General features: G+C 45.4%; 1 protein-coding gene across 1 annotated transcript in view; it reads right to left on the bottom strand.

Moving 5' to 3' along the window:
• lamc3 (laminin, gamma 3) overlaps window positions 1–27,525 on the bottom strand; it is a 94,933-nt gene that overhangs the window by 59,015 nt on the left and 8,393 nt on the right. Inside the window, exons 2-3 of the mRNA XM_041192793.1 lie at window positions 11,450–11,754; window positions 2,577–2,707 (exon numbers count right to left, since the gene is read on the bottom strand). Coding sequence (XP_041048727.1) covers window positions 2,577–2,707; window positions 11,450–11,754 — 436 coding nt within the window. The remainder of the gene's footprint in view (window positions 1–2,576; window positions 2,708–11,449; window positions 11,755–27,525) is intronic.

Here is a 27,525-nt window from a genome sequence, read left to right as displayed (position 1 = left end):
GCAATGTAATGTTTGGGGCTATTCCGTTCTTTGACAGTGGATCCTTCTCAATTCCCTCCTGAGTCACGGTGTCTGTGGTGACTTCTCCCAGAATGCTTCAGTCACTTCTCACCAGCACCCTCTGTTTGATGCTCTTCCTCCTGTTGAGTGCAAGAGTCCTTCTCCTCGATTCCCTCCTGAGTCCAACAACTGCTATCACCCAGAGGGACAAAGGCAGCATATGCAAGGGAATGCCACCACCTGGAAGTTCCCCTCTAATCCACACACCATCCTGACTTGGAAATATATCGCCGTTCCTTCACTGCCTCTGGGTCAAAATCCTGGAACTCCCTCCCTAACAGCACTGTGGGTGTACCTACACCACATGGACTGTAGCGGTTCAAGAAGGCAGCTCACATTACTTTCTCAAGGGCAAGTAGGGATGGGCAATAAATGCTGGCCCAGCCAACGATGCCTACATCCCATGAGTGAATAATAAAAAAAGTCCACAAACAGCAATGGGATAATGCCCCAATAATCAGTAGGGATAAATATGGGGCTAATTGCCCTGTTCTTCTTCAAAGTAGTACCACAGGATCTTGTACATCTACCTGAGCAGGCAGAAGGGGCCTTGGTTTAATGTTGTATCCGAAAGACAGCACTTCCAACAGCTCAACACTCCCTCATTACTGCGGCTGAGTGTCAATCTTGACATTTGTACTGGAGTGAGACTTCAACCTGGAACTTTGTGACTCAGAGGTGAGAAGAGAAACCGAGAGAAAGTGAGCATGAAAGTGAACGAGTGAGCAAGCGAGTGAAAGGAGACCAAGTACCCATCCAGCCACTGGTAGGTGCTGTTTCCATTGGATTACATAGGCTATACGGCACAGAAAGAGGCCATTCAGCCCAACCAGTCCATTCTAGTGTTTATGCTCCATTCAAACCTCCTCCCATCTTTCTTCATTTCACCCTATCAGCATATTGTTCGATTCCTTTCATCCTCATGTGCTTATCTAGCTTCCCCTTATTTGTATCTATACTATTCAGCTCCAATACTCCTTATGATGCCAGTCCCACATTCTCACTACTCTCTGGGTACAGAGCTTTCTCCTGAATTCCCAATTGGATTTATTAGTGATATTTATGGCCACTAGTTTTGGTCTCCCTCCTCCCTCATAAGTAGAAACATCTTCTCCACGTCTACCCTGTCAAACCCTTTCATAATCTTAATGACCTCTATCAGGTCACCCCTTAGCTTTCTCTTTTCTAGAGGAAAGAATCTGTTCAGTCTTTCCCAATAGTTACAACCTCTCAGTTCTGGTATCATTCCAGTAAATTTATGACTGTAATGTTAGTGTCCATTTCTATGAGTGAATTCATTGAGCTTCGTTCACACTGAAGGTGGAAAGGAGGCTCAGATTAGATCATTCAGCAGATCTAAAGATCAGGTGAAACCATTTGTCTTCAGTTGTCTGGGCCCTAACCTCTGGAATTTCCTCCCTAAAAGCTTTACATCTCTCCTTCCTCCTTTAAGTCGCTATCATGAAGCTATTACTGTACATAATATTATTGGAAAAGATTTTTTCTTTTAAAATAGAGGTTTAGTCTGTGGGTGTGTCTAAATTGGATTAAAACCAGCTAGTCTGGGTGCATTGATGTGTTTATATTAAACTAAATGAAACATTTTATTAATTTACACAGGTTAAAATATATATACACATGGCTACAAATTACTACTATCATAACTTTTAACAAATTCATTTGTTAAAATAATTTAACTAGTTTTGATATATAACAGAGATAGGGTATATTTGCATTTTTTGAATGGAACATTCAAGAAGTGGGGTGAAAACTGACACCTTTCTAGCAGCTACCAAGCAATATGCTTATATTACCAATAAAACTGGTACTATGAAAGGGGTTAGAGAGGATTAGTTCAGAGGTTGGTGATACAAAGAGGATTTACATTTAATGGTCAGTGGTAGGTATAATGGAGCAGTTTTTGGGTGTGCAAAGCAGAGGCAATGTAAGATCAAAGCAGCTGTAAGGCTCCAACTATCTCCGCAGGAACCAAAGTGAATAGAACCTCATTTTGAAATCGTAAGGTGAAAATGCTTTGTCTGGTGTTCAGTTAAGTCTATGGGTTGCTGTTGCCATTAATGGAGATTAGTTTGGGAATTTGTTAAAAGTTATGACAGTAGTAATTTGTAGCCATGTGTATATATATTTTAACCTGTGTAAATTAATAAAATGTTTCATTTAGTTTAATATAAAACCTCGACAACTGGTGGTCTGATTCCTGAATTTAGAGCTGCATCTCAAACATGCCACTTAAAATTATAGGTTATGACAGTTGTTTAAAGTTTCCCTCTGGGATTTTTAAATAACTCAGTTGTACCAACTGCATCAGTCATAGCAACGCTCCTTAAAAACTACCTCTTTGACAAAGCTTTCGGTCACTGTCATAATATCTCCTTAGTGTCAAATTTTGTTTGATAATCACTCCTGTGAATTGTCTTGGGATCTTTTACGATGTTAAAGGAGCTATATAAATGCATGTTGTTGTTATGGATGAAGCCAGTGACAATGATAATTACCTGCCGCCCACAGATAGGTCAGAGATGGCGTAATAATAGGAGCGCAGTACGCGGTGGTCCTTGAAGATATCATCTCCAAAGGTGTTCAATCTCGTTAAGGAAATCAGCAGATCAGTGGCCGTCACCCAGTCCTTAACAGAACAAATACATAATGTTAGAGCAAGGGAAGGAGAGAGAGAGTGAGAGAGGGGAGAAAGAGCGGGAGGGAGGGAAGTGGAGAGAGAGAGAAAGGGGGGGGGGAAGGAGTGAGGGAGGGTAGAAGGGGAGAGAGAGGGTGGGAAAGGGAGAGAGAGAGAGAGCAAGAGAGGAGAGAGGGAGGGATAGAGCAAGAAAGGGTGGAAAGGGAGAGAGAATGAGGGAAGGGGAGAGGGAAAGAGCAAAAGAGAAAGAGTGAGGGGAAAATAAAGGAAAGGGGAGACAGGGGAGAAAGAGGGAGGGGAGAGAGAGAGGGAGAAAGAGTGAGAGGGGACAAATAGAGGAAGGGAGGGGAGACAGAAAGTGAGGGAGAGAGGGACGGAGTGGAGAAAGAGAGAGAGATGGGGAGAGAGAGGGAGGGAAGAAAAAGAGATGGAGAGAAGAGAGAGAAAGATTGAGGGGGAGAGAGGCAGAGGAAGAAAAGGAGGGGAGAAAGACAAGGGGAAGAGGAGAGAAAGGAAGGGAAGGGGAGTGAGGGAGGGAGGCAGAAAGAGAGGAAGGGAAGATGGAGAAAGAGAGGCTGAGAAAGTGAGGGGGGGAAGAAAGAGAGAGGGGGGAAGGGAGGATGGAACAGGAGGGAAGGAGACAGAGGTCATAAAGGGATAAGACATGGCAGGAAAACTCAAAGCCGTAGTGTGCTCCTCATGCTCCATGTGGAAAGCTGGGAACATTTCCAGTGCCCGGGACCAGCGTGTGTGCAGGAAGTGTGTCCAGCTGCAGCTCCTGGAAGCTCGGGTTTCAGAGCTGGAACGGCGGCTGGGGACACTGTGGAGCATCCCCCAGTCAGAAAGCATCATGGATAGCACGTTTAGAGAGGTGGTCACACTGCAGCTGAAGGGACTTGAGGAAGGAAGGGAATGGGTGACCACCAGGCAGTCCAAGAGAAACAGGCAAGTAGTTCAAGAGTCCCCTGGGGTCCCGCTCGCAAATCGGTATTCCATTTTGGAGGCTGGTTCCTCCAGGGAGTGCAGACAAAGCCAAGCTTCTGGCACCACAAGCAGCCTGTCTGTACAGGAAGGGAGGAAGAGCAATAGTAATAGGGGATTCTATAGACAGGAGAACAGATAGGCGCTACTGTGGCCGTCAACATGACTCCAGGATGGCATGTTGTCTCGCTGGTGCCAGGCTCCAGGATGTCACTGAACGGCTACAGGACATCCTGAAGGGGGAGGGTGATAAGGCAGAGGTCATGGTATATGTTGGTACCAATGACATAGGTAGAATGAGGGATGAGGTCTTGCACCAAGAATTCAGGGAGTTAGGCAGTAGACTAAAAAGCAAGACCTCTTGGGTTGTAATCTCTGGATTACTCCCAGTGCCACGTGCTAGCGAGCTCAGAAATAGGAGAATAGTGCAGATGAATACGTGGCTTAAGAGTTGGTCAGGAGGAAGGGTTTTAGATTCCTGGATCACTGAGACCGTTTCTGGGAAAGGTGGGACCTGTACAAGTGGGACGGTCTACATCTGAACCAGAGTGGGACTAACATTGCAGGCGAGTTTGCTAGTGCTGTTGGGAGGAGTTTAAACTAATTCGGCAGGGGGAGGGGACACAGAATGTTAGCAGAATAGGGACACATCATCGTACAGTAAAACAATCAAGTCAGAGGGAGTACAGCTGCAATAAGCTTCAAGGGAGTAAGGCAAGGCTGGTTGGCCTCTACTTTAATGCCAGGAGTATTACAGGTAAAACGGATGAGTTTAGGGTGAGGATTGACACATGGAATTGTGACTTAGTTGCCATCACAGAGATGTGATTGAGGGAGGGTCAGGATTGGCAGCTCAACATTCCAGGATATAGAATCTTCAGTCGAGATAGGGGAGGGGGTAAGAGAGGAGGAGGCATTGCATTATTAGTTAAGGAGTCAGTTACCGCAGTAAGGAGAGATGATATCTTGGAAGGGGCATCGAATGAAGCTTTGTGGGTAGAGATTAGGAATATAAAAGGGGCAACCACATTGTTAGGAGTTTATTATATACCTCCAGATAGCCAGCAGGAAATTGAGTAGCAAATATGTGCACAATTTGTGGAGGTGTATAAAAACAATAATAGGGTAATTATATTAGGTGATTTCAACTTTCCCAACATTAATTGGGATAGACAGTGTTAAGGGCTTGGATGGAGTAGGTTTCTTGAAATGTGTACAGTAGAACTTTTTAGGTCAATATGTAGAGGGTCCAACAAGAGACAGTGCATTGCTGGACCTAATTCTGGGGAATGAAGCCGGGCAGGTGGCTGAGGTGATGGTGGGACAGCATTTTAGCGATAGTGACCACAACATGGTACAGTTTAAGTTTGTTATGGACAAAGAAATCAACAAGTTGCAAAAAAATGTTTTGGACTTGGAGAGAGTGGATTTTAATAAAATAAGGCAGGATCTGGCCAGGGTAGACTGGGAACAGCTACTTGCGGGGAAATCTACAAAGGGGCAGTGGGGGGTGTTCAAAAAGGAAATGGGGAGGGTACAGGCTCAATATGTCCCTTCAAAGGTGATAGGAAGGAGTAACAAGCCCAGAGATATGACCACAGAGATATTCAGATTACGATGAGAAGCAGAAGAGAGGCTTTTAGCAGGCACAAGGGAAACAAATCAGCACAGGCATTAGTGGAGTACAGACAGTGCAGGGTGGAGCTTAAGAAAGCAATTAGGAGAGCAAAGAAGGGATATGAGAAAGCTCTGACTGGTAAAAGTAGGGAAAATCCCAAGATATTCTATAAGTATATCAATGGGAAGAGGATAACCAGGGAAAGAGTAGGGCCCATAAGGGACCAAGGCGGCAATCAATGGGTGGAGCAAGAGGACATTGCTAGAGTGTTGAATGAATACTTCACATCCGTCTTCACCCAAGAGAGTGAGGTTGAAAGTATCCAACTTGGGGAGAGAGACTGCGAGGTTCTTTTTGATATAGGGAGTGACAAGGTTTTGGAGGTGTTGGCAGGCTTAAAAGTGGACAAATCGCCAGGTCCAGATGATTTGTGTCCCTGATAACTGAGGGAGGCAAGGGAGGAGATCGCAGGGGCTCTAACCCAAATTTTTAATTCCTCTCTGGCCACAGGGGAGGTGCCAGAGGACTGGAGAACAGCTAATGTGGTTCCGCTATTTAAGAAGGGTTGTAGAGATAAGCCAGGGAACTACAGGCCAGTGAGTCTCACATCAGTGGTAGGGAAACTATTGGAGAAAGTTCAGAAGGAGAGTATCTATCTCCACTTGGAGAGGCAAGGTTTGATCAGGCATAGTCAGCATGGCTTTGTCAGAGGGAGGTCATGCCTAACAAATTTGATTGAATTTTTTGAGGAGGTGACCAGGTGTGTAGACGAGGGTAGTGCAGTTGATGTGGCTTATATGGATTTCAGCAAAGCCTTTGACAAGGTCCCACATGGGAGACTTATAAAGAAGGCAAAAGCACATGGGATACAGGGTAATTTGATAAGGTGGATTCAAAATTGGCTTAGTTGTAGATGACAGAGGGTGATGACAGAAAGCTGCTTTAGTGACTGGAAGCCAGTGTCCAGTGGTGTACCACAGGGATCTGTGCTGGGTCCCCTATTATTTGTCATTTATATAAACGACATAGATGACTATGTGGGTGGTAGGATTAGTAAGTTTGTGGATGACACAAAAATTGGCCGGGTGGTTAACAGTGAGGTTGAGTGTCTTGGGCTACAGAAAGATATAGACAGGATGGTCAAATGGGCTGATAAGTGGCAGATAGAATTTAACCCTGAAAAGTGTGAGGTGATACACTTTGGAAGGAGTAACTTGACAAGGAAGTATTCAATGAACAGCAAGGCACTAGGAAGTTCTGAGGAACAAAGGGACCTTGGCGTGTGTGTCCATAGATCTCTGAAGGCAGAGGGGCATGTTAGTGGGGTGGTGAAAAAGGCATATGGGACACTTGCCTTTATCAATCAAGGCATAGATTACAAAAGTAGGGAGGTCATGTTCAAGTTGTATAGAACGTTGGTGAGGCCACAGCTGGAGTACTGTGTGCAGTTCTGGTCGCCACATTATAGGAAGGATGTGATTGCACTGGAGACGGTGCAGAGGAGATTCACCAGGATGTTGCCTGGGATGAAACATTTAAGTTATGAAGAGAGGCTGGATAGACTTGGGTTGTTTTCATTGGGGCAGAGAAGACTGAGGGACGACCTGATCGAGGTGTACAAGATTATGAGGGGCATGGACAGGGTGGATAGGGAGCAGCTGTTCCCCTTATTTGAAGGGTCACTCACAAGGGGGCATAAATTCAAGGTGAGGGGCAGGAGGTTTAGGGGGGATGTGAGGAATAACTTTTTTACCCAGAGGGTGGTGACGGTCTGGAATGTGCTGCCTGGGAGGGTGATGGAGGCGGGTTGCCTCACATCCTTTAAAAAGTACCTGGATGAGCACTTGGCACGTCATAACATTCAAGACTATGGGCCAAGTGCTGGTAAATGGGATTAGGTAGGTAGGTCAAGTGTTTCTCACATGTCGGTGCAGACTCGATGGGCCAAAGGGCCTCTTCTGCACTGTGATTCTGTGAGGGTAGGAAGGGGAAAGAGTGAGGGGGGAGGAGAGGTGGGAGGGGAGAAAGAAAGAGAGAGAGAGAGGGAGAAAGGGAGATAGAGGAGCAGAGTGAGAGTGAAAAAGAAAGGAGAGATTGAGGCAGAGGATGAGCGAGAAAATCGAGAAAGTGACAAAGATGGAAAGTGAGAGTGGGGAAATGAAACTGCAGCAAAGCTCAGAGGCCATCCTGAGTTTGGTCTCAGCTCTAAGGACACAGAGTGAATCACCAATTCAATCCCAAAAGAATAACACAGCAGGGAAGGTCCTTCAGTGGCCCCTGGAGAGGGGAGGGCAGGGAGTGCAGGGTCTTCATCATACATACAGGGCCAGGGGCTGGTGAGTGGGGGTGTGGGGTGTTGGGCTACTGTTCGCCCAGTGGTCCCCGGGAAGGGCTATCATTTGTAGCGTCTCCACTCCAGGGTGGATGGACATTCACACAGCCTCACCCACTTCATTTGTACAGTCTGTAGACATTCCCACAGAAACATTCTGTACACACTGAAGCTGTTACACCGCCAATAAAAACAAATAATGAAATGAAGAATTCTGTTTTATTTTCAAAATGAGACCAAGAAGTCAGGTCACGACCCCATGTCCCTCTTTAGGTCTGCGGGTGGGTGCGCAATGTTGCCAACCCTCCAGGAATTGGCATGGTGCCTCCGAGTATTGAAGATTAATCCCCAGGAATCTTAAGGAAAGACACAGTTGCCCCAGAGGGAGTTCAATGAAAGTTCACTAGACTAGTTCCCGGGATGATGGAATTGGCCTATGAGGACAGATTGAGTGGACCAGGCCTACTCTCTGGAGTTTAGAAGACTGAGAGATGATCTTATTAAAACAGATTAAATTCTCAGGGGGCTCGACAGAGAAGATGCTGAGAAAATGCTTCCCCCTGGCTGGGGAATCGAGAACACCAGGTCACAGTCTCCGGATGAGAAGTCGTCAATTTAGGACTGAGATGTGGAGAAATTTCTTCACTCAGAGGGTCGTGAATCTTTGGAATTCTCTATCCTAGAGAGCTGTGGATGTTCATTCATTGAGTATTTACAAGACTGAGGTCGATAGATTTTTGGGTACCAAGGGAATTAAGGGATATGGGGATAATGTGAGACAGTGGATTTGAGGTCGAAGATCAGCCATGATCTTGCTGAATAGTGGAGCAGGCTCAAAGGGGCTGAATGGCCTACTCCAGCTATTTCTTATGTTCTTATGACATTGTTGCGAGCAAAAGAACCCATGGAGAAAAATCGTATGAGTAATTAAAAACCTTTTAAAAATTTTCATTTAACTCTTTCATTTCTTAGTTATTGGATATTGAGGATATGTTTGACTGACAGACAGTCACACACGATCCAATCAAAGGAGGATGTCTCAAAGTACTTTACAGCCAGTTAAGTACTTCTGAAGTGTAGGCACTTCAAAGGCAGCAAACACAGTGGCCAAGATGTACAAAGCAAGATCCCACAAACGCTAAAGAGCCAGATAACCAGATAATCTGTTTTATTTGAGGTGATGTTGGTCAAGTGATAAATACTGGCCTGGACGTTGGGGAGAACTCCTCTGCTCTTTTTTGAAATAGGGCCAAGGGATCTTTCACACCCAACTGAGAGAGCAGAAAGGCCATGATTTAACATTTCATCCAAAAGACAGCACCTTCTACAGTGTAGCACTCCCTTAGTACTGCACTGGAGTGTCAGTCTGAATTTTGAGCTCAGGTTTCTGGAGTGGGTCTCAAACACACGACCTTCTGACCCAGAGGCCAGAGTGTTCCCAACTAAGTTTTGATTTTGGTCAGTGGTGAGGGGAGGTAGGCCAAGAATCATAGTGTAGTGCAAAACTGGGATAATTTGCTGATCAGGAGTCAGGGTTTCTACATGAACCAGATGGTAAAACCTTGTGGAGAGATGATAATTAGCACAAAGAGGCCCAAGGATGTAGTACTTCCTTTGAGCTCTGTCCCACATGGCACAAACACAGTGGCTATGAGAAGGTATCAACACTCCTGGATATCTTCCATTTGCCACAACTCAAAAAATCTACCAAATTTGCTAACAAGTAACTGAGCCAGTAGGTTGAGTGAGAAGTGTGTGTGCTGCTCCTGCACGATCAGCTGTAGTATGATGGTTGCGCAAGGGCAGTCAGCACTGTGACCCTCAAACTGAGGAGGTCAAAGTGCAGTGCTAAGCGTAACCTTAATTATTTCCCAGCTCCCCAGTCTGAAATGTGTCTTGAACAAGGATAAGAGTCATTGGTGTCTCCTCGTGGTCAAAGGGCTTAATTGTGGTAACTGTATCTCGAGCCAATCTCAGCACAATTCCTACAGAAGTCTGCAGCACTAATTGGCCAACATCAATCAGGAAGTGCCTCCAGAGGAAATGAGAAGGTTGATGCTGTGGATTACAGAATGCTTCTCTATGACAGAGCTAGGGTGTGTTATTAACTGGTGGGGGGGTGGAAAGAAACCATCCCATATACTCCCTCTTACACAAACATAGAAAAATGCAGCTGTTGCCTCTCAGGAGAGCTTGAGGTTGCAAGAGCTGCTCATTAACGGAACTTGCATAATCAGAACACCACATTCTCCCTGCGTAAGTGTGCACGAGTGTGGAACTCTGTGTGTACCTACCTGTGAACATTGGGTGTATATTTACATATTTAACCCACACTGTTCCTACTTTCAGACTGTATGATGGGGACAGTGTAGAGGGAGCTTTACTCTATATCCAACCCTGTGCTGTCCCTGTCCTGGGAGTGTTTGATGGGGACAGTGTAGAGGGAGCTTTACTCTGTATCTAACCCCGTGCTGTACCTGTACTGGGAGTGTTTGATGGGGACAGTGTAGAGGGCGTTTTGCTTTGTAACTAGGGGTTATATCTGTGTATTGAATACTGACCAAAGAGTGCATGATACTAATGCTTGGGTTTTAAAATGGTGATTACATCATTCTCCAAGCTGCGACATCCACCATAACTTTGTGAGAGCTAAGTAAAATGGAAGAAAAAAGTCTTGGATTTATATAGTGGGGAGAATATTTGGCTCAGTGAGCGAGGGCAGGGCCCGCTCACCGAGACGTAAAATGACGCGGGGTGACATCGGGCGTGCGTCTCCTCGTCGCCACGTGTCATTTAGATTTTCAGTTCCGCGGGCATGCAGCCGAGTCAAACTGTCAAAGGCCTGTTAAGGCCATTAATTAACTAATTAACCCGATTGAGAAAGCTGCCCGTCCAACCTTAAGAGCCTTCGCATTTTTCATAAAACCTCAACCATGGGTGGGATGAATTTTCATGAATGTTTTTGAAATCTTGGAAAAAATTTTAATAACATTAATGAACATGTCCCAGCTCATGTGACAGTTTCACATGAGAGGACATGGTCTAAAGATTTTTTTCTCCTTTATTAAACTTTAGAAATTTTAAACGAATCTCCCTGAGGCAGCTCTGTACCTCAGGGAGATTTCTGTGCTCTTTCTTGCTCGTACGCACTCCTGACTCAGGGAAGCACGCTCCCCCTCGCCCACATAGGGAGTGCACAGCGTTTATGGGTGTGTGGCATGCTGGGAGGGCCTTAATTGGCCCACCCACGTAAAATGGCGGTGCTGACCCAATTGGGGGTCCCCGCACAACCCCCCCTAACGGGGTGAAAATTCTACCCCGCGTCTTTCACAATTTCAGGACATCTCAAAGCACCTTACAGCTAATGCCATTTTTTTCAAGTGTAGTCACTGCTGTAGCGAAGGAAACACGGCGGCCAACTTGCACAGCAAGCTCCCATAAACAGCTGTGTGGTAATGACCAGATTATCTGTTTTTTGAGTGATGTTGACTGAGGGATAAATATTGGCCAGGACACTGGAGAGAACTCCCATGCTCTCCTTCAAAATAATGCCTCCTGGATCTTTTACATCAGAGTGAAGATGGGGCCCGGTTTTAACATCTCATCTGAAAGACAGCACCTCTGGCAGTGTAGCACTTCCTCAGTACTCTCGCCTACATTTTATGCTCAAGGGTCTGGGCTGAGAACTTGAACCCATGACCTTCTGCCTCAGAGAGCAACTTACTGAGCCATAGACGATACCCAAAGTATTGAGGACCCGAGTAACGCAGGTTTCTCTTGTGGGCGGGGGCAGTTTAGTTACCTGCAGCATGGGGCTGGTGTCGAAGCTGTACGCACTGGGTCTCCCCTCCAAGGTGGAAAAGGCCACATTCCCTCCAGTCAGCGGGGAGATGTCACTGAACTCGTCAGTGCAGAACGGCACCCGCTCCTCGACCCCCAACCGCAGGAAGCTCCCGGTCGAATAGCCATATGTCTGGCGGCATGAGGCGCTGTAATACTGGTAAGGAGTCCAGGGGGCGCCCTCTTGTGTCCTCTTATAGATGGCAAAACTCTCCGGCCTGCTGGTGTGAAACTTCAGTCGGATGTAGGTGATCTCGAATGACTTTCCTAAAGCAAGAGTGAGAGGTAATGTAGACATAGTTTGATATTTAGCTTAAAGACATTGACAGGTGGCCTGCAATCTCGATGGCACGTGCCCATGTATTGGGTGTCACAACCTCCATTACGCCAGGCAGTGCGCTGCCTGCCCTCTTTACTGGATCAGACTTCTGCATTAGCACCTGGAGGGCAAGCCAGAAGTATTTCCAATACTGAAATATTTTAAATTCAAATTCTCATGTTCAAGTCCCTCCATGGCCTCACCCCTCCCTATCCCTCTAGCCTCCTCCAGCCCCACAAACCAATGAGTTATCTGCATTCCTCCAGTTGTTCCTCGATTTTAATTGTTCCACCATTGGTGGCTGTGCCTTCAGCTGCCTGGGGCCTAAGCTTTTGGAATTCTATCCCTAAACATAACCAGTGTCAGTGGACTTCCCAAGCCTGGTTCAGAAGATGACACTGAGATTAGGATGCTTTAGTGGCGACTGTTTATTGCTTGTCACAGAACTTACTTCTCTAACCCCAGACACCCAGTGCTGGCTGACTCTTTATATACACGTCTAAGTGTAATTAACTAATCACTACCCAACACCTATTCATCTTATAACAAATTACGGAGTATTTAACATCCATCAACTGAACCTATTAGCCAGGTTAAAACCTGCCTCTTTGACCAGGGTTTTGCTCACCCTTCCCTAATATCTCCTCATAATATTGACCTCAGGGGATCCCAAAACACATGATAGCCAATGAAGTACTGTTAAAGTGTAGTCACTGCTGTAATGTGAGATATGTGACAGTGAATTTGCACAGGGGAAACTCCCACAAACAGCAATGTGATGGAGACCAGATTATCTGACTTTTGTGACGTTGGCTGAGGGGTGAATATTGGCCAAGACACCGGGGAGAACCATCTCCTTCCCCCACCCCCATCCCCACCCTTGCCCCCGCCCCTTCCCTTCCCTTCATCAAAATAGTGCCATGGGATCTTTTTAACCTGAGGGCAGACAGGGCCTAAGTTTAGGGTCTCTAGAGAAAAGCAACACCTGTGACAGCACAGTACTGCACGGAAGTATCAGCCTGGAATTTATACTCAGGAGTAAGACTTGAACCCAGAACTTTCCTGACCCAACAGGTAAGAGCACTGCCCACTGGGCCACCGATTATCTCATCACATTCAATACCTTTACTAATTCAGCACTGAAGCTTGAAGAACACAGTCTTAATTACTCAGCTCACTCATCAATAACCCTTTCACTGTTAATCATACAGGGAAATATCCCAACCAGTGGGAAATGGGGCCAAATCAATGATAATAACTGAGTTCAGCTGCAATGACAGAAGTTGCATTCTCAATCTGTGCAACACTCAACAGTGATCATACAGAGTGGCACAGATTGTCAATCTGGGCTCCCTCAAAGGGTTGCTGTCTGGGCAATAAAAGGTCATTAATAGACAGCCATGGATACATTGTAAAAGGGGTGGGTGCATTATTAGGCTTTGTTTTACGTTAAAATCCCAAACCAGGCAATTTCTGATTGAGATATGAACTGAGTGACCTTTCCTCATAGTGCTTCTGGCGCAGTCATTCTGAGCAAACCACCTACACAGTCTGTCTGCTTAAATGTCACTGGCACATGAAATGAGTATGAAGAGTGTGGGATCTCTTCATTGTCTTTTAATTCATTCTGCATGTGGAATCAATGAGATATCACCCAGAGGAGTTGGCCAGTTTTATCTGTATTCTTCCCTGATATTTCACGCATTTAATACTTTCAATCCCAAAAAAATTAGCCAAACACAGAAAAACTAATTTAGTGATTTATCCTGGAGGTGGGATTAATTTGGAATGAACAGTCACACCAGGTTACTCTCTTGCAACTCCTAGGGGTCAGTGTCAGGGCAGCATCCATAGTCCCCAAGAGCACATGACCCACTGGATAAAAAATACAGAAAGTTGCATTTACATAGAGCCTTTCACAAGGTCAGGGCATCTCAGGTTGAATGATGAGGATGGGCTGCACAGACAAAGTCTGTATTCCCCTGAATATTGATGATTAAAGGAGTGATCTAACTGAGGGGTTTGAGATGATTGTTAACAGAGAGAAGGAGACACCATTTCCTTGGGTGGGGGGAATCCAGAAAAAGGGAGCAAAAACCTAAAATTAGAGCTGGGGTAACCGCAGGAAGCACTTTTTCACACAAATGGTAGTGGAAATCTGGAACACCCTCCCCCAAAAGGCTGTTGTGTCTGAGGGTGAATTAATAATTTGGGTAGATTTTTGTTGGGCAAGAGTGATTATGGAACCAAGGTGGGTAGATGGAGTTAAGATACAGAGCAGCCAACGGTGGAATCAGCTCGAATGGCTGAATGACCTCTCCCCAATCTTATTATCATGAATGTGTAGTTGTAATTTAGATTTTAAGGACAACTGGCTGAAAGGTATATTTTTGCTTTCGAACTTTTAAATTGAATTTAAAAGCCCCTTTCAAAATGGAGGCATGGACAGACATTTTGGCACTCTTCTGTGTTTGTTCAGACCTTGTCAGATTCTGTTATCTACAGAACTGATCACAGATTCATTGAAATGTAAGACTCCTCCAGGGCTGTCCACCGAATCTTCTAAAGGTCTGATGACTCCTGACTCCTTAGCTACTGAGAGAACAGGAGATAAAGCAGGACTTCAAAGGACCTTAAAATAATTATTTTCCCTGGCTGGTGGAACGATGGCTCATTTGAATTTAACATAGCAGCCATTTTGCTTTGGTCGTGATAAAGACAAACTGCAAAAGCCACATGTGCAGAGCTACCTGGAAGAACTCTGAGAGACATTATTAGAGAGGGTTCTTGGCCAAGGGAGAACAAAAAGGAAGATATCCAGAAATCAAATGTTGTTCTGCTGAAAAGAATCTAAGCCATCTTCAGGTGTCGTAATCGTGGAACAAGTGAAGAACAAGAAATCTTCTCTCTCCCAAACCCTGCTTGACCTGCTGTGTCCATCTGAAAAGGTAAACACTGACTAATCAACTACAGAAGCCATCACAGCTGCTGAACACAACTCTTCAACTTCATCCCTTCACTCTAGACAACTAACCAATTGCAAGCTACAGACTTGCAACAAGATCTTAAAGGACTCAACTGGATTTAATCTTAATAAGTATCTTTTATCCTTGCCTGCATTTAATCTTTGTATGTATTTAGTTACTGTAGTAACTTCATTACTTTGATATAAGTAACTTACTACAGTAGATTTGAAATAAATGAACCTTTATCTTGTTTAAGACTAAAGCTTTGCTGCTGGTCATTTTTAAATTGAACCACTTGCAAATTAAAAAGGGGGCTGCAAAGACACACTCAAATTCTTAGCTCAGGGACCACTTTAAGGAAACTACTTTTACGTGGTTGTGAAACTATGAATTATTCTCATGGGCCCTGGAGGAGCCACAGTGCTTCGAAGATCAGGAATTTAAGTGTTAAAGAGGGGGCAGTGATTCTCCCAATCTATGACAGTTGAGCGAAGATCGTTGGAACTCTCACCCCAGAAACAGCGGGAGACAGGAAAATCCTGAGAAGATTCTCCCTCAGGATGTTCAACATCAAAGTATTTCCTCCAGCCATGTGTTGGAACAGAGAAACAAAGGGATGTGGAGGTGCAGATACACAATCCCCAAATCTAGCAGCATAGGCTAATAAGGCCAAAGAAAAAAGCAAACCAAATACTGGCATCCATTTCTAGAGAAGTTATAGTAACTTCAAAGAATCTTGGTTAGATCACACTAGGAGTGACTGTGAACAGTTCTGATTTCCATGTTATGGAGAAGGTGCAAAAATGATTCACAATGATGATACCAGAACTGAGAGGTAACACCTATCAGAAAAGACTGAATAAACTTGGACACTTTTATCTACAAAAAGAGAACACCTGAGGGGTGACCTAATGGATGTCTTCAAATTATGAAAGGGTTCGATAGGTTCGACAGAGATGTTTCCATTTGTGGTGGAGACCAAAACTAGGGACCACAAATATGAAATCTCTCTCTCTCTCTTTCACTTCAGGTACCATGCCTTAAGAGGGCATAAGCAACCATGGACTTCTGCAGTATTTTGCGGTATCTGCAGCATTTTGCTTTTATGTTATGGACTTCCATGTGTTGATCCATAGTTATGCTTGGTGAGGTACTGCAGTGGTTTGCCATTGTCTTCTACAAGTGACTGAACAGGAAACTCTCCCACTCTTACTGCCTGCCACAGGTGTATGTTAGAAGAATTTACGGGTTGGTCTGTTTGGCCATGTTATGAACACACCTTCCTTGGCCACCAAGTCCCAGAGTGGGACTTGAACCTGGGCTTCTGGCTTAGAGGCAGGGACACAAGACCTCCCACCCCCCTGCCCTATAAATATAAGGTAGTCACTAATAAATCCAGTAAGGAATTCAGGAGAAATGTCTTTGCTCAGAGAGTGGTGAGAACGTGGAACTCTCTACCACAGGGAACAATTGAGGTGAATAGCAGAGATGCCATTAAGGGGAGCTAGATAAATACACTAGGAAAAAAGGAATAAAAGGATATGGTGATAGGGTAAGTGGAAGTAGGGTTGGAGGAGCCTCATGTGCAGCATAAACACTGGCATGGATCAGATGGGCTGAGTGGCCTGTCCCAGTGCTGTAAATTTGATGTACTTCTATATACATTCCTACCAGCACCATCAGGTGGGGAATTGGGGGTGGGGTGGTAGATTTACACTCTACTGTACAAGGAGGCAGCAATAAGGAGGTGGGGGTGGGCAGTCAGAGAATACCCTCTGATCTCCTATTGCTCTTGTGAGTCGCCCTCCCACCTTTTCTGGGACAAGACTGTTCCACCAGGAACTTAACGGCCGGAATTGGAGGAGCGCAGAGACCCCCAGAGGATTGTGGGGCTGAGAGGTTACAGAGATGGAGAGGCCCTGGAGGGATGTGAAAAGAAGGATGAAAATTTAAAAACTAAGGCAGTCTCTCCTCTCCAGCCCTCGGGCCATTCCAGGCTTCTGACTGAACATTCCAACATAACCTCATCAATAGCATTCTCAAAGAATCAGACTCTGACAATAATAGGATTCACACTCACCACAAAATGAGCAACATCCCAAACCTCCTCCACATTTTGGTCAGACAGAACTTTGAACAGCTGATGTATGGGTTGGAGATTTTAAAACCCAAATTGCAAAATGGTGTGGGACAACCTCAGCGTATCGTAGTTTGGGATGAAAGTCACCAGATTTGGTGTTGGCTGTGACTCCGTCCGGCAGCCTTCTCCCCCTCGAGTCAGAAAGTTAAGAGTTTAAGTTCCTGCAGTGACATGGGTGCCATGATCTAGGCCGACAATCCCACTGCAGTCCTGAGGGAGTGCGGCACTGTCAGAGGTGCCGCTTTTTAGATGAGATGTTAAACTGAGGTGCCATGTGCCCTCACAGGTGGATGCAAAAGAATCCATGGCCACTATTTTGAAGAAGAGCAGGCGAGTCCTCCCCTAATGATCCTGGCCAATATTAATCCCTCAATCCTTCAACCAACATCAGATTATCTGGTCAATATCATTTCGCTGGGGTCTTGCTCTGTTCACATTGACTGCCACGTTTCCTATATTACAGCAGAGTCTACAATTCAGCAAGTACTTCATTGGCTGTAAAGAATTTTGGAACATCCCGTGATCATGAAAGGCGCTATATAGTTGCACATTTCTCTTTAAAAATTATGTCTTGGTGTAGAAGACTTAACGCGTTCTAAATTCTGGACCTGGGAGTGATTCAAGGAGGGGGTCAGTCCTTTCAGCCCAGCCAGCTGCTCCCTCTTGTATTTTAGTAGCCGGATCGCTAACTCTGGTTACAATACATTTATGTGAGACCTCCCAGAATGTTGTTTTCCTGTCTGTAGGCTCTTTGCAGGGGATGAGAGGTGAATAAGAACACGTGGGAACAGATTTCGGGGAAAAATACAGAAAATTCAAAGATGAAGCGGGTAACAGCGAGTGTGTGAGAGAAAGAAGAGACAGATGGAAATAGTGAGGTCGACACTACAATGAAGGGGAGCGAGAAAGTGAGGTAAGAAAGTGGGAAATATCGGAGAACAACACAGAAGGATTTGGAAGGAAAGGTTAAAAGGGAAAGGCAGTAGCAGGATTAGAGATAATCTTGTTTTTATTTGAGTAGCATTGCAGAATGTTGACTGTATTTAATGAAGAGATCAGACTAAAACGGAAAAAGAAACTGCTTTTATATAGCGCCTTTCACAACCTCAACTCATCCCAAAGCGCTTTACAACCAATGGTGTATTTTGGAAGGGTAGTCGCTGTTATAATGTAAGAAACATAGTAGCCAATTTGCACACGGCAAGATCCCACAAAAAAAACCCATGTGATACCGACCAGATTTTAGTGATGTTGGCTGAAGAATTGACCAGGCTAACGGGGCAAATCCCATTGCCCTTCTTTGAAATAGTGACCGCAGAATCATTTAGGTTCAAATGAGGGAGCTGATGGGACTGCAACAGTGCAGCACTCCCTCAGCACTGACTCTCTGACAGTGCAGCGCTCCCTCAGCACTGACTCTCAGGCAGTGCAGCACTCCCTCGGTACTGCACTGGGAGTGTCACCCTAGATTTTACTGCTCAAGCCTCTGGAATGGGGTTTCAACCCAACTGATTCAGAGGCATGAGTGCTATCCACTGAGCCATGGCTGATGAGAATTAGCCTTCCCCAGTAGAAAGTCCTGATATTTCAGTGGGCACTGCCCATAACCATTGTTTCTTGCAGATGAAATTCAAGAGCGCAGTGGTTCTGATCTACTGTTAACTGATCCCAGCGAATATAACCACACTCTGATACTTCTTCAAGCACCAATGCCCAGTGCCCCACTGAAATGTGTTTTTTATTTTGCTTTTAAAAAAAACGAGTCCAGTACAAACACTGACCTTCTCTTGACATGTCCTCAAGAGGCACAAGAAAAACAAAGTTCCTACAGCTTCATCACAGCTTTGTCACAGGAACCTTGACTGAGAAGTCAACTCTCACGGCGTCAGAAAACAGCTGGCCCCAGATCTGACGATTGCCGCATGTTAATAAAGGGAGATTTAATAGAACTGTTCAAAATCATGAAGGGTTTTGACAGAGTAAATAAGGAGAAACAGGCAGGAAAGTTGGTAACCAGGGGAGACAGGTTTAAGAGAGACAAAATAATCAGTTGTGATCTGGAATGCACTGCCTGAGAGAGCAGTGGAAACAGATTCAATGGTAACTTTTGAAAAGGACACTGGATGAATGTGTTAAAGGACTAGGGGCATGAGCAACGTAGTGCGGACCAATCGGATTGCCCTGTCAAAGTGATGGCACAGACATGGTGCCCCAAATGGCCTCCAGCTGGGCTGAATATTTTGATTACAGCTCTCAAACATCGCAATGCCTTTCATACATAATGACTTGTCCTGAAGATTAGTGACTGCTGTTATGAAGGCAAACACAATAGTCAATTGCTGCAAGATCCCACAAAAAAGATGAATGGACGGTTAATCTAGTTTTCTTTTGTTGTTGCTGTGGTTGTTTGAGGAAGAAATGTTGGTCAGGAACCCTGGGAGATTTCCCTGTTCTCCTTCACAGTGTAGCATGGGAGTGACCAGACCAGGCAAATATACATCCCCATCACTGTAACCTCCTCCAGGTCTCTGACCCTCGAGATCGCTGTGCTACTTCATTTCCAGCCTCTTGAACATCCCTGATTTCTATCATTCCACCATTGGCCATGCTTTCAGTAGCCTAGACCATAATCTCTGGAATTCCCTCCCTAAACCTCTCTATTGCTCTCTCTACTCCTGTAAAACATTCCTTAGAACCTACCTCTTTGACCAAGCTTTTTGGTAACCATATCTCTTTATGCTGCTCAATGTCAAATTTTGTTTGATAATTGTTCTTGTGAAGTACATTGGGATGTTTTATTATATTAAAACTGTTAGATAAAGCAGGTTACTCCAAAGGGAGGCAGTAGTCTTGTGGTATTGCTACCAGATAATAATCCAGAAACACAGAGTAATGGTCTGGGGACCCAGGTTCAAATCCCATCTTGTGGAATGTGAATTCACTCAATAAAAATCTGGAACTAAGTCTGATAGACAGTTTGGCCTACATGTGACTCCTGGCCACACAGCCATGTGGTTGACTCTGAAATTGCCTAGCAAGCTACTCAGTTGTATCAAAACTAGAATGCCCATAAGGAATGAAACTGGATGGGCCAGTCAAGCAACAGCCTGATGTAGTTATACCCACGGAATCATAATCTTACAGATAATGTCCCAGACACCACCAGCCCTGTTGATGGAACAGGACAGAGGTGGTATACAGCCAAGATGGAATTGCCCTGAGAGTCCTCAATATGGGCAAGGAAACTCAATCTTGATTACCATGTACTGACCCCCTCAGCTGATGAATCAGCACTCCTCCATGATGCACTCAGGGTGGCAAGGGCAGAGAATGTACACTGGCTGGGGACTTTAATGTCCATCGCCAAGAGTGGCTCAATAGCACCAGTACTGGCTGAGTCCAGCTGCTAGACTAGGTCTGTTGTAGGTAGTGAGGGAAAAACATATTTGACCTCATCCTCACCAACCTGCCTGTCGCAGGTGCATCTGTCCATGACAGTATCACTAGGAGTAACCAACACAGAGTCCTTCTGGAGACAAAGTCCTGTCTTCACATTGAGGATGCCCTCCATCATGTTGTGTGGCACTATCACCATGCTAAATGGGATAAATTTTGAACAGATCTAGCAACTCAAGACTGGGCATCCATGAGGCGCTGTGGGCCATTGGCAGCAGCAGAATTGTACTCAACCACAATCTGTATACCTCATGGCCTAGCATATCACTCAACTCTACCATTACCATTAAGCTAGGGGATCAACTCTGGTTCAATGAAGAGTGCAGGAGGGCATTCCAGGAGCAGCACCAGGCATACCTAAAAATAAGGTATCAACCTGATGAAGCTACAACATAGGACTACTTGTGTGCCAAACAGCAAAAGCTAAGCAATTCCACAACCAATGGATCAGATCTAAGCTCTGCAGTCCTGCCACATCCAGTCGTGAATGGTGGTGAACAATTAAACAACTCACTGGAGGAGGAGATTTCACATATAGCCCCATCCTCAATGATGGAGAAGCCCAGCATATCAGTGCAAAAAATAAGGCTGAAGCATTTGCAAAAATCTTCAGCCAGAAGTGCCGAGTGGATGATCCATGTCCACCTCCTCCGGAGGTCCCCAGCATCACAGATGCCAGTCTTCAGCCAATTCAATTCACTCCATATGAATATCAAGAAATGGCTAAAGGCACTGGATACTGCAAAGGCTCTGACAATAGGGTCCTGACAATATTCCGGCAATAGTATTGAAGACTTGTGCCCCAGAACTTGCCGCGCCCCTAGCCAAACTGTTCTGGTACAGCTACAACACTAGTATCTTCCTGGCAATGTGGAAAATTGCCCAGGTATGTCCTGTACACAAAAAGCAGGACAAATCCAACCCAGCCAATTACCGTCCCATCAGACTACTCTCCATCATCAATACAGTGATAGGAGAGGTCATAACCAGTGCTATCAAGTGGCACTTGCTTAGCAATAACCTGCTCACTGATGCACAGTTTGGGTTCCGCTAGGATCACTGAGCTCTTGACCTCACTACAGCCTTGGTTCACACATGGACAAAACAGCTGAACTCCTGAGGTGAGGTGAAAGTGACTGCCCTTGATATCAAGGCTGTATTTGACTGAGTGTGGCATCAAGGAGCCCTAGCAAAACTGGAGTCAATGGGAATCGGGGGAAAACTCTCGGCTGGTTGGAGTCATACCTAGCACAAAGGAAAATGGTTGTGGCTGTTGGAGGTCAGTCATGTCAGCTCCAGGACATCACTACAGGAGTTCCTCTGGGAGGCAGTAGTGTAGTGGTATTGTCACTGTACTTGTAGTCCAGACTCCCAGGGTCGAATGCTACCATGGCAGATGGTGAAATTTGAATCCAATAAAAATCTGGAATTAAAAGTCTGATGATGACCATGAAATCATTGTCGATTGTTGTAAAAACCTACCTGATACATTAATGACCTTTATGGAAGGAAATCTGCCGACTGGCCTACATGTGACTCAAGACCCACAGCAATGGGTCTTAAATGCCCTCTGAACAAGGGCAATTAGGGATGGGGCAAAAAATGCTGGCATGGCCAGTGACGCTCTCATCCTTTGAACGAATTAAAAACGTATCCCAGACCCAACCATCTTCAGCTTCTTCATCAATGACCTTCCTTCCATCGTAAGGTCAGATGTGGGGATGTTCGCTGATGATTGCAAATGTTCAGCACCATTCGCGACTCCTCAGATAATGAAGCAGTCCATGTCCAAATGCAGCAAGGCCTGGACAATATCCAAGCGTGGGCTGACAAATGGCAAATAACATTCGTACCACACAAGTGCCAGGCAATGACAAACAAGAGAGAATCTAACCATCGCCCTTTGATATTCAATGGCATTACCAACGCTGAATCCCCCACAATCAACATCCTGGGAGTTACCATTGCCCAGAAGCTGAACCAGACTAGCCATGTAAATAATGTGGCTACAAGAGCAGATCAGAGGCTGGGAATCCTACAGTGAGTAACTCACATCCTGACTCCCCAAAGCCTGTCCACCATCTACAATGCACAAGTCAGGAGTGTGATGGAAAACCCCCACTTGCCTGGATGAGTGCAGCTCGACATCATCGACAAAGCAGCCCGCTTGATTGGCACCCTATCCACAAACATTCACTCCCTCCACCACCGACGCACAGTGACAGCTGTGTGTACCATCTCCAAGATGCACTGCAGGAACTTACCAAGGCTCCTTAGACAGCACCTTCCAATCCCACAGCTGCTACCATCTAGAAGAACAAGGCCAGCAGATGCATGGGAAGACCACCACCCGGCGGTTTTCCTCCAAGCCACTCACCATCCTGACTTGGAAATATCTTGTCATCCTTCACTGTGGCTGGGTCAAAATCCTGGAACTCCCTCCCTAACAGCATTGCAGATGCACCTACACCACATGGACTGTAGCAGTGCAAGAAGGCAGCTCACCACCACCTTCTCAAGGGCAATTAGGGATGGGTAATAAATGCTGGCCTAGCCAGCCATTCTCACATCCCAGGAATGAAAATAAAAAAAAACATTGGGATAAATTTGATGTTTCTTCTGGAAGGTAGCACCTGTGGTAATGGAGCAATCCCTCAGTGCTGCACCGGGAGTGTTAAACCTTATTTCTCATGTACTTAACCCCTGACGTAGGGCCTGAACCCAAATCTTTCGCACTCAGAGTTAGAAGTGTCGGCCACTGTCAGCAGGTAAACTCGATAGGTGTTCAACTCACTTTTCCGTAAGGTGGGGGGCAGGGGGGAGGGAAGTGGGGAGCAATAATCAAATCCCCACCCTGAGGCACACTCTAAAAATTCTGTAAAGAGTCATTAGGAAGGAAGATCAGAACTAGAGGAGGCCATTCAGCACATTGAGCCTGTTCCACAGCTAGATTAAGATTATGACTGATCTGTCCCTTAACTCTAACCGCCCCCCTTGGTTCCATTTCTGTGAATACCCACCTCAACAAAAAATAACTATCAACACTGAAGCAGAATACCGCAGATGCTGGAACTCTGAAATAGAAACAGAAAGCGCTGGGAACACTCAGCAGGCCTGACAGCATCTGTGTGGAGGGAAACAGAGTTAATGGCCGGGATTTTCCGGCCCCGTTTTCGGTGGGATTCGGCGGCTCAGCCAAAAGCCGATTGACTTTCAGCGGTACCGGACGATCCCAGCAGCAGGACAGGGCCAGAGAATCCTACCCAAAGCTTCAGCTCGACGATCTTTCATCAGAATTTATAAATCTGTTTTGAGATTATCAGTTGACGCCCCCCCCCCCCCAGCCTCGTCTGCTTTATGGTGATTGGGGAGGGCGGGGGTGTGCACAGGGTGGTGGCAGGGGGTAAAGAGTTCCAGAGTTCCTCTCCCCTCTGTGTGAAGAAGTGCTTCCCGACATCACCCCCGAACGGCCTGGCTCTAATTTTAAGGTTATGCCCACTTGTTCTAGGCTCCCTCACAAGAGGAAATAGTTTCTCTCTATCTGCCCCATCAACTCCCTTCATAATCATTTTAAACACCGCAATTACATCACCCTTTAATTTTCTGTGCTGAAGTCCTGCTTTTGAAAACCGTTTTTATATTTTAACCCTTTTGCCCCGGTGCTGTTCTGCTCAATCTGCACTGCGCCCATTCCACTCCAAACCACACCTGTCTGGGGCTCCTTACCAACCTCCTACATTGTGCTCTCTGGCACCCCAACATCCAGCCTTTACTGTTCCACCCCACCCCCATATAAAACTGTGTGGGGTCCCAAGAAACAGCAAGAAAAACAAACTCCCATAAAGCAGGCCATAAAAAGAATTGGCCATTCAGCCCATCTAGATTATCCCTCTAGTATTCTAGCTCATGCAGACTAACACCTGAACCTGAAGAGGATTCGCATCTTAAGTTTTAGTTGGGAAATTTATTTCAAAATATTCAGCACCTTTCCACTAAAGGAAATGTTTCACCTACGCCAATTTAAATTTAGGTTTCACCTAGTTAAATTCAACTCGTCCTGCTTTACACAACCCAGTGATTTTAATAATGCTCCTGTTTAATTTATAAGGCTAAATTACTTATACACTCACTGCTGAATATCCCACTAACATTCCCTGTCTCCCAACACCCAAACTGTGTTGGCACCTCTCCCCCAGCACCAATCTCACTCCCTCATCCTTCCCCCCGACACCAGCCCCTTCCTAACACCCACTCCCCTATGGTAGTTCGATATTCTGGAATGATTCTTGCGTTGGACATTGCAGAACCTCAGGAATTCTTGCGGTTCTTTTCCATATTTTTGAAGATTGTCTGTATTTTTTCAATCTGCTCTGGCCTCAGCTGTGGGAGACAGCGTCGACTGAAATCAGAGTTACAGAATGTCCTGTACCCTCCACACCCACCTCATCCTCCTCCCCCCGAGGTTCAGTTTGTGTTCTTTTGGCAGAAGGTGAACAAGACAAACTGACTCATCATGTGACACAAGCATCAACTTTGAATGATAAACAGGGGACTAGAGGCAGAAGCACACCACCTCCAAAACCTATCCTCGCTCCAAAATTCACACCCCCTCCAATAATTCACCTCCCCCCCCGCAACTGAAACTCACCCCGCCCCGGCCCCGGGAAACCCTCTTCTGATGAAAATTCCATCCTACTAAACCTGCCCCCGAAACTTATCCCTGCCCCAAAACTGCCCCTCCAGCCCTTCCAAAATGCACTCACACCCCTGGCAAAACTCAGGTTTGGAGAGGTTTAGGGAGGGAATTCCAGAGCTAAGGCCCAGGCAGCTTATGGCACAGCCGCCAATGGCGAAGTGATTAAAATCAGGGATGCTCCAGATGCCGGAATTGGAAGAGTGCAGAGATCTCAGAGAGTTGTCAGGCTGGAGGAATTCACAGACATAGTGTTAAACTCAAACTCATTCAGTTAAACACACCGGAGACAAACATTCAAGCTTCCAGTATCTTTATGGCATAATTAGATACGTCAAAAAAAGAAAATGAGACAATTGTTAGACCATGGCTGGTTTTAACTAAACCAATAATTAGTAACAGCCGCTTGGGTAATCTGCTGAATGTTACGTGATTGGAATGTTCTAATTGCAAATGTAAATTGTCGTGACAGCGATGGGCCAAGGAGAGGTGGAATGCTTGGGGCCTAGTTATGCTCTCATTCAAATTAAGCCTGATTAAAAAGCCCACATGGTTGTTAATGCATGCGGAACATCCCAGGTCTGGGGAGTTGCAAAGTGTTTTGTCTTTCATCTCCCCCAGCAGGAAGTCCAATCTAAACTTCCTCTGGATTGGGAACATCTGTGGACATGGACTATGTCTGGTATGGGAACAACCTACCTAAATCTCCCAGTCCAGAAAGAAAGACAGGCAGATAGACAAAGAGAGAGAAAGACAGTGAGAGAGAGAGCGAGAGAGAGAGACGGAAAGAGAGAGAGAGAAAGACAAAGAGAGAGAGAGACATACAGACAGACAGAGAGACAAAGAGAGAGAGAAAGAATCGGAGAGAGAGACAGAAAGACAAAGCGAGAGAGAGAGAGAGACAGACAGACAGACAGACAAAGAGAGAGAGACAAACAGACAGACAAAGAGAAAGAGACACAGACAAAGACAGAGAGAGGAGAGTCAGAGAAAGACAGACAGAAAGGGAAACAGAGAGAGATTCAGGCAGACAGAAAGAGAGACAAAGAGGCAGACAGAAACAGCGGGATTGTCTGCACCCACCCACCGCTGGGATCTTCTGGTCCCGCCTCAAGTCAACAGACTTCTGGCTGGGGTGCCCCCTCAACCGTGGCAGGTGCCACCTAGGACAGAGCCAGAAAATCACGGCCAAATAGTGGGAGAGACACACAGAGATGGAGAGATAGAAAGACAAGAGTGTTTATCCTGTTAGTTCCTACCCCCCAGAACGGTAGATTCCACCACAGCTCAGGAATGGCTGATTTTGTAAAGGAGAAATCAGCTCTCTTCGAAAGACACTGTACTCAGGCTCCCGTTCTAAATGTTGATAAAATTCTTCTCTCTCAGTAAAACTTTACAAAAAAGCCCAGTATTATTTAGTTATTTTTACAATCTCAGAACATCCCAAAGCACTTCACAGCCAATGAAATACTTTGGAAGCGTAGTCACAGTTGTAATGTGGGAAATGTGACTGCCAATTTATGACCAGCAAGCTCCCACAAACAGGAATAGATAAACAAATAGTTCATCTGGTTTTGTGACGTTGATTGCAGGATAAATATTGACCAGGACACTGAGAACTACCCTGTTCTTCTTCAAAATAGTGCCCTGGGATCTTTTATATCCACCTGAGATGACAGACGGAGCCTCGGTTTAATGTCTCATCTGAAAGACTGCAGTACCAGAGAGAATCAGGAGTCTCTCTGGAAAAGATTGAAATTGATGTTTTTCATTCTTCAGAAAAGTCTTGGAGGTGACCTGATAGAGGTCTTTAATATAAATGGGTTTGACAAAGTAGATGTGGAGAAGATGTTTCCTCTTGTGGGGAATCCAAAACTAGGGACCATAAATACAAGAAAGCAGAGAGTCAGGATAAATGGGTCTTTTCCTGGATGGCAAGCTGTAACTAGTAGGATGCCACAGGGTTCATTCCTTGGGCCCCAACTATTTACAATCTATATTAATGACTTGGATTCAGGGATAGAAGGTATGATAGCTAAATTTGCAGATGACACCAAAATAGGTGGGAAAGTAGGTTGCAATGAAGAAATAAGAAATTTACAAATGGATATGAACAGGTTAGGTGAATGGGCCAAAATTTGGCAGACAGAGTTTAACAAGGATAAATGTGAGGTTATCCATTTTGGTCAGAAGAATAAAAAGGCAACTTATTATTTAAATGGAGAGAAACTTCAGAATGCTTCAGTGCAGAGGGATCTGGGTGTCCTCGTGCATGAATCACCGAAAGCTAGTATGCAGGTACAGCAGGTAATATGGAAGGCAAATGGAATTTTGGCATTTATTGCTAAAGGAATAGAGTATAAAAATAGGGAAGAGTTGTTGCAACTGTACAAGGCATTGGTGGGACCACACCTGGAGTACTGTGCACAGTTTTGGTCCCTTTTACTTGAGGAAGGATGTAGTT

Source organism: Carcharodon carcharias, chromosome 8 (genome assembly GCF_017639515.1).
Source record: "Carcharodon carcharias isolate sCarCar2 chromosome 8, sCarCar2.pri, whole genome shotgun sequence".
NCBI lineage: Eukaryota > Metazoa > Chordata > Chondrichthyes > Lamniformes > Lamnidae > Carcharodon > Carcharodon carcharias.
The sequence above is the reverse complement of the archived record's forward strand: the minus strand, read 5'-3'. Positions and strand labels throughout refer to the sequence as shown.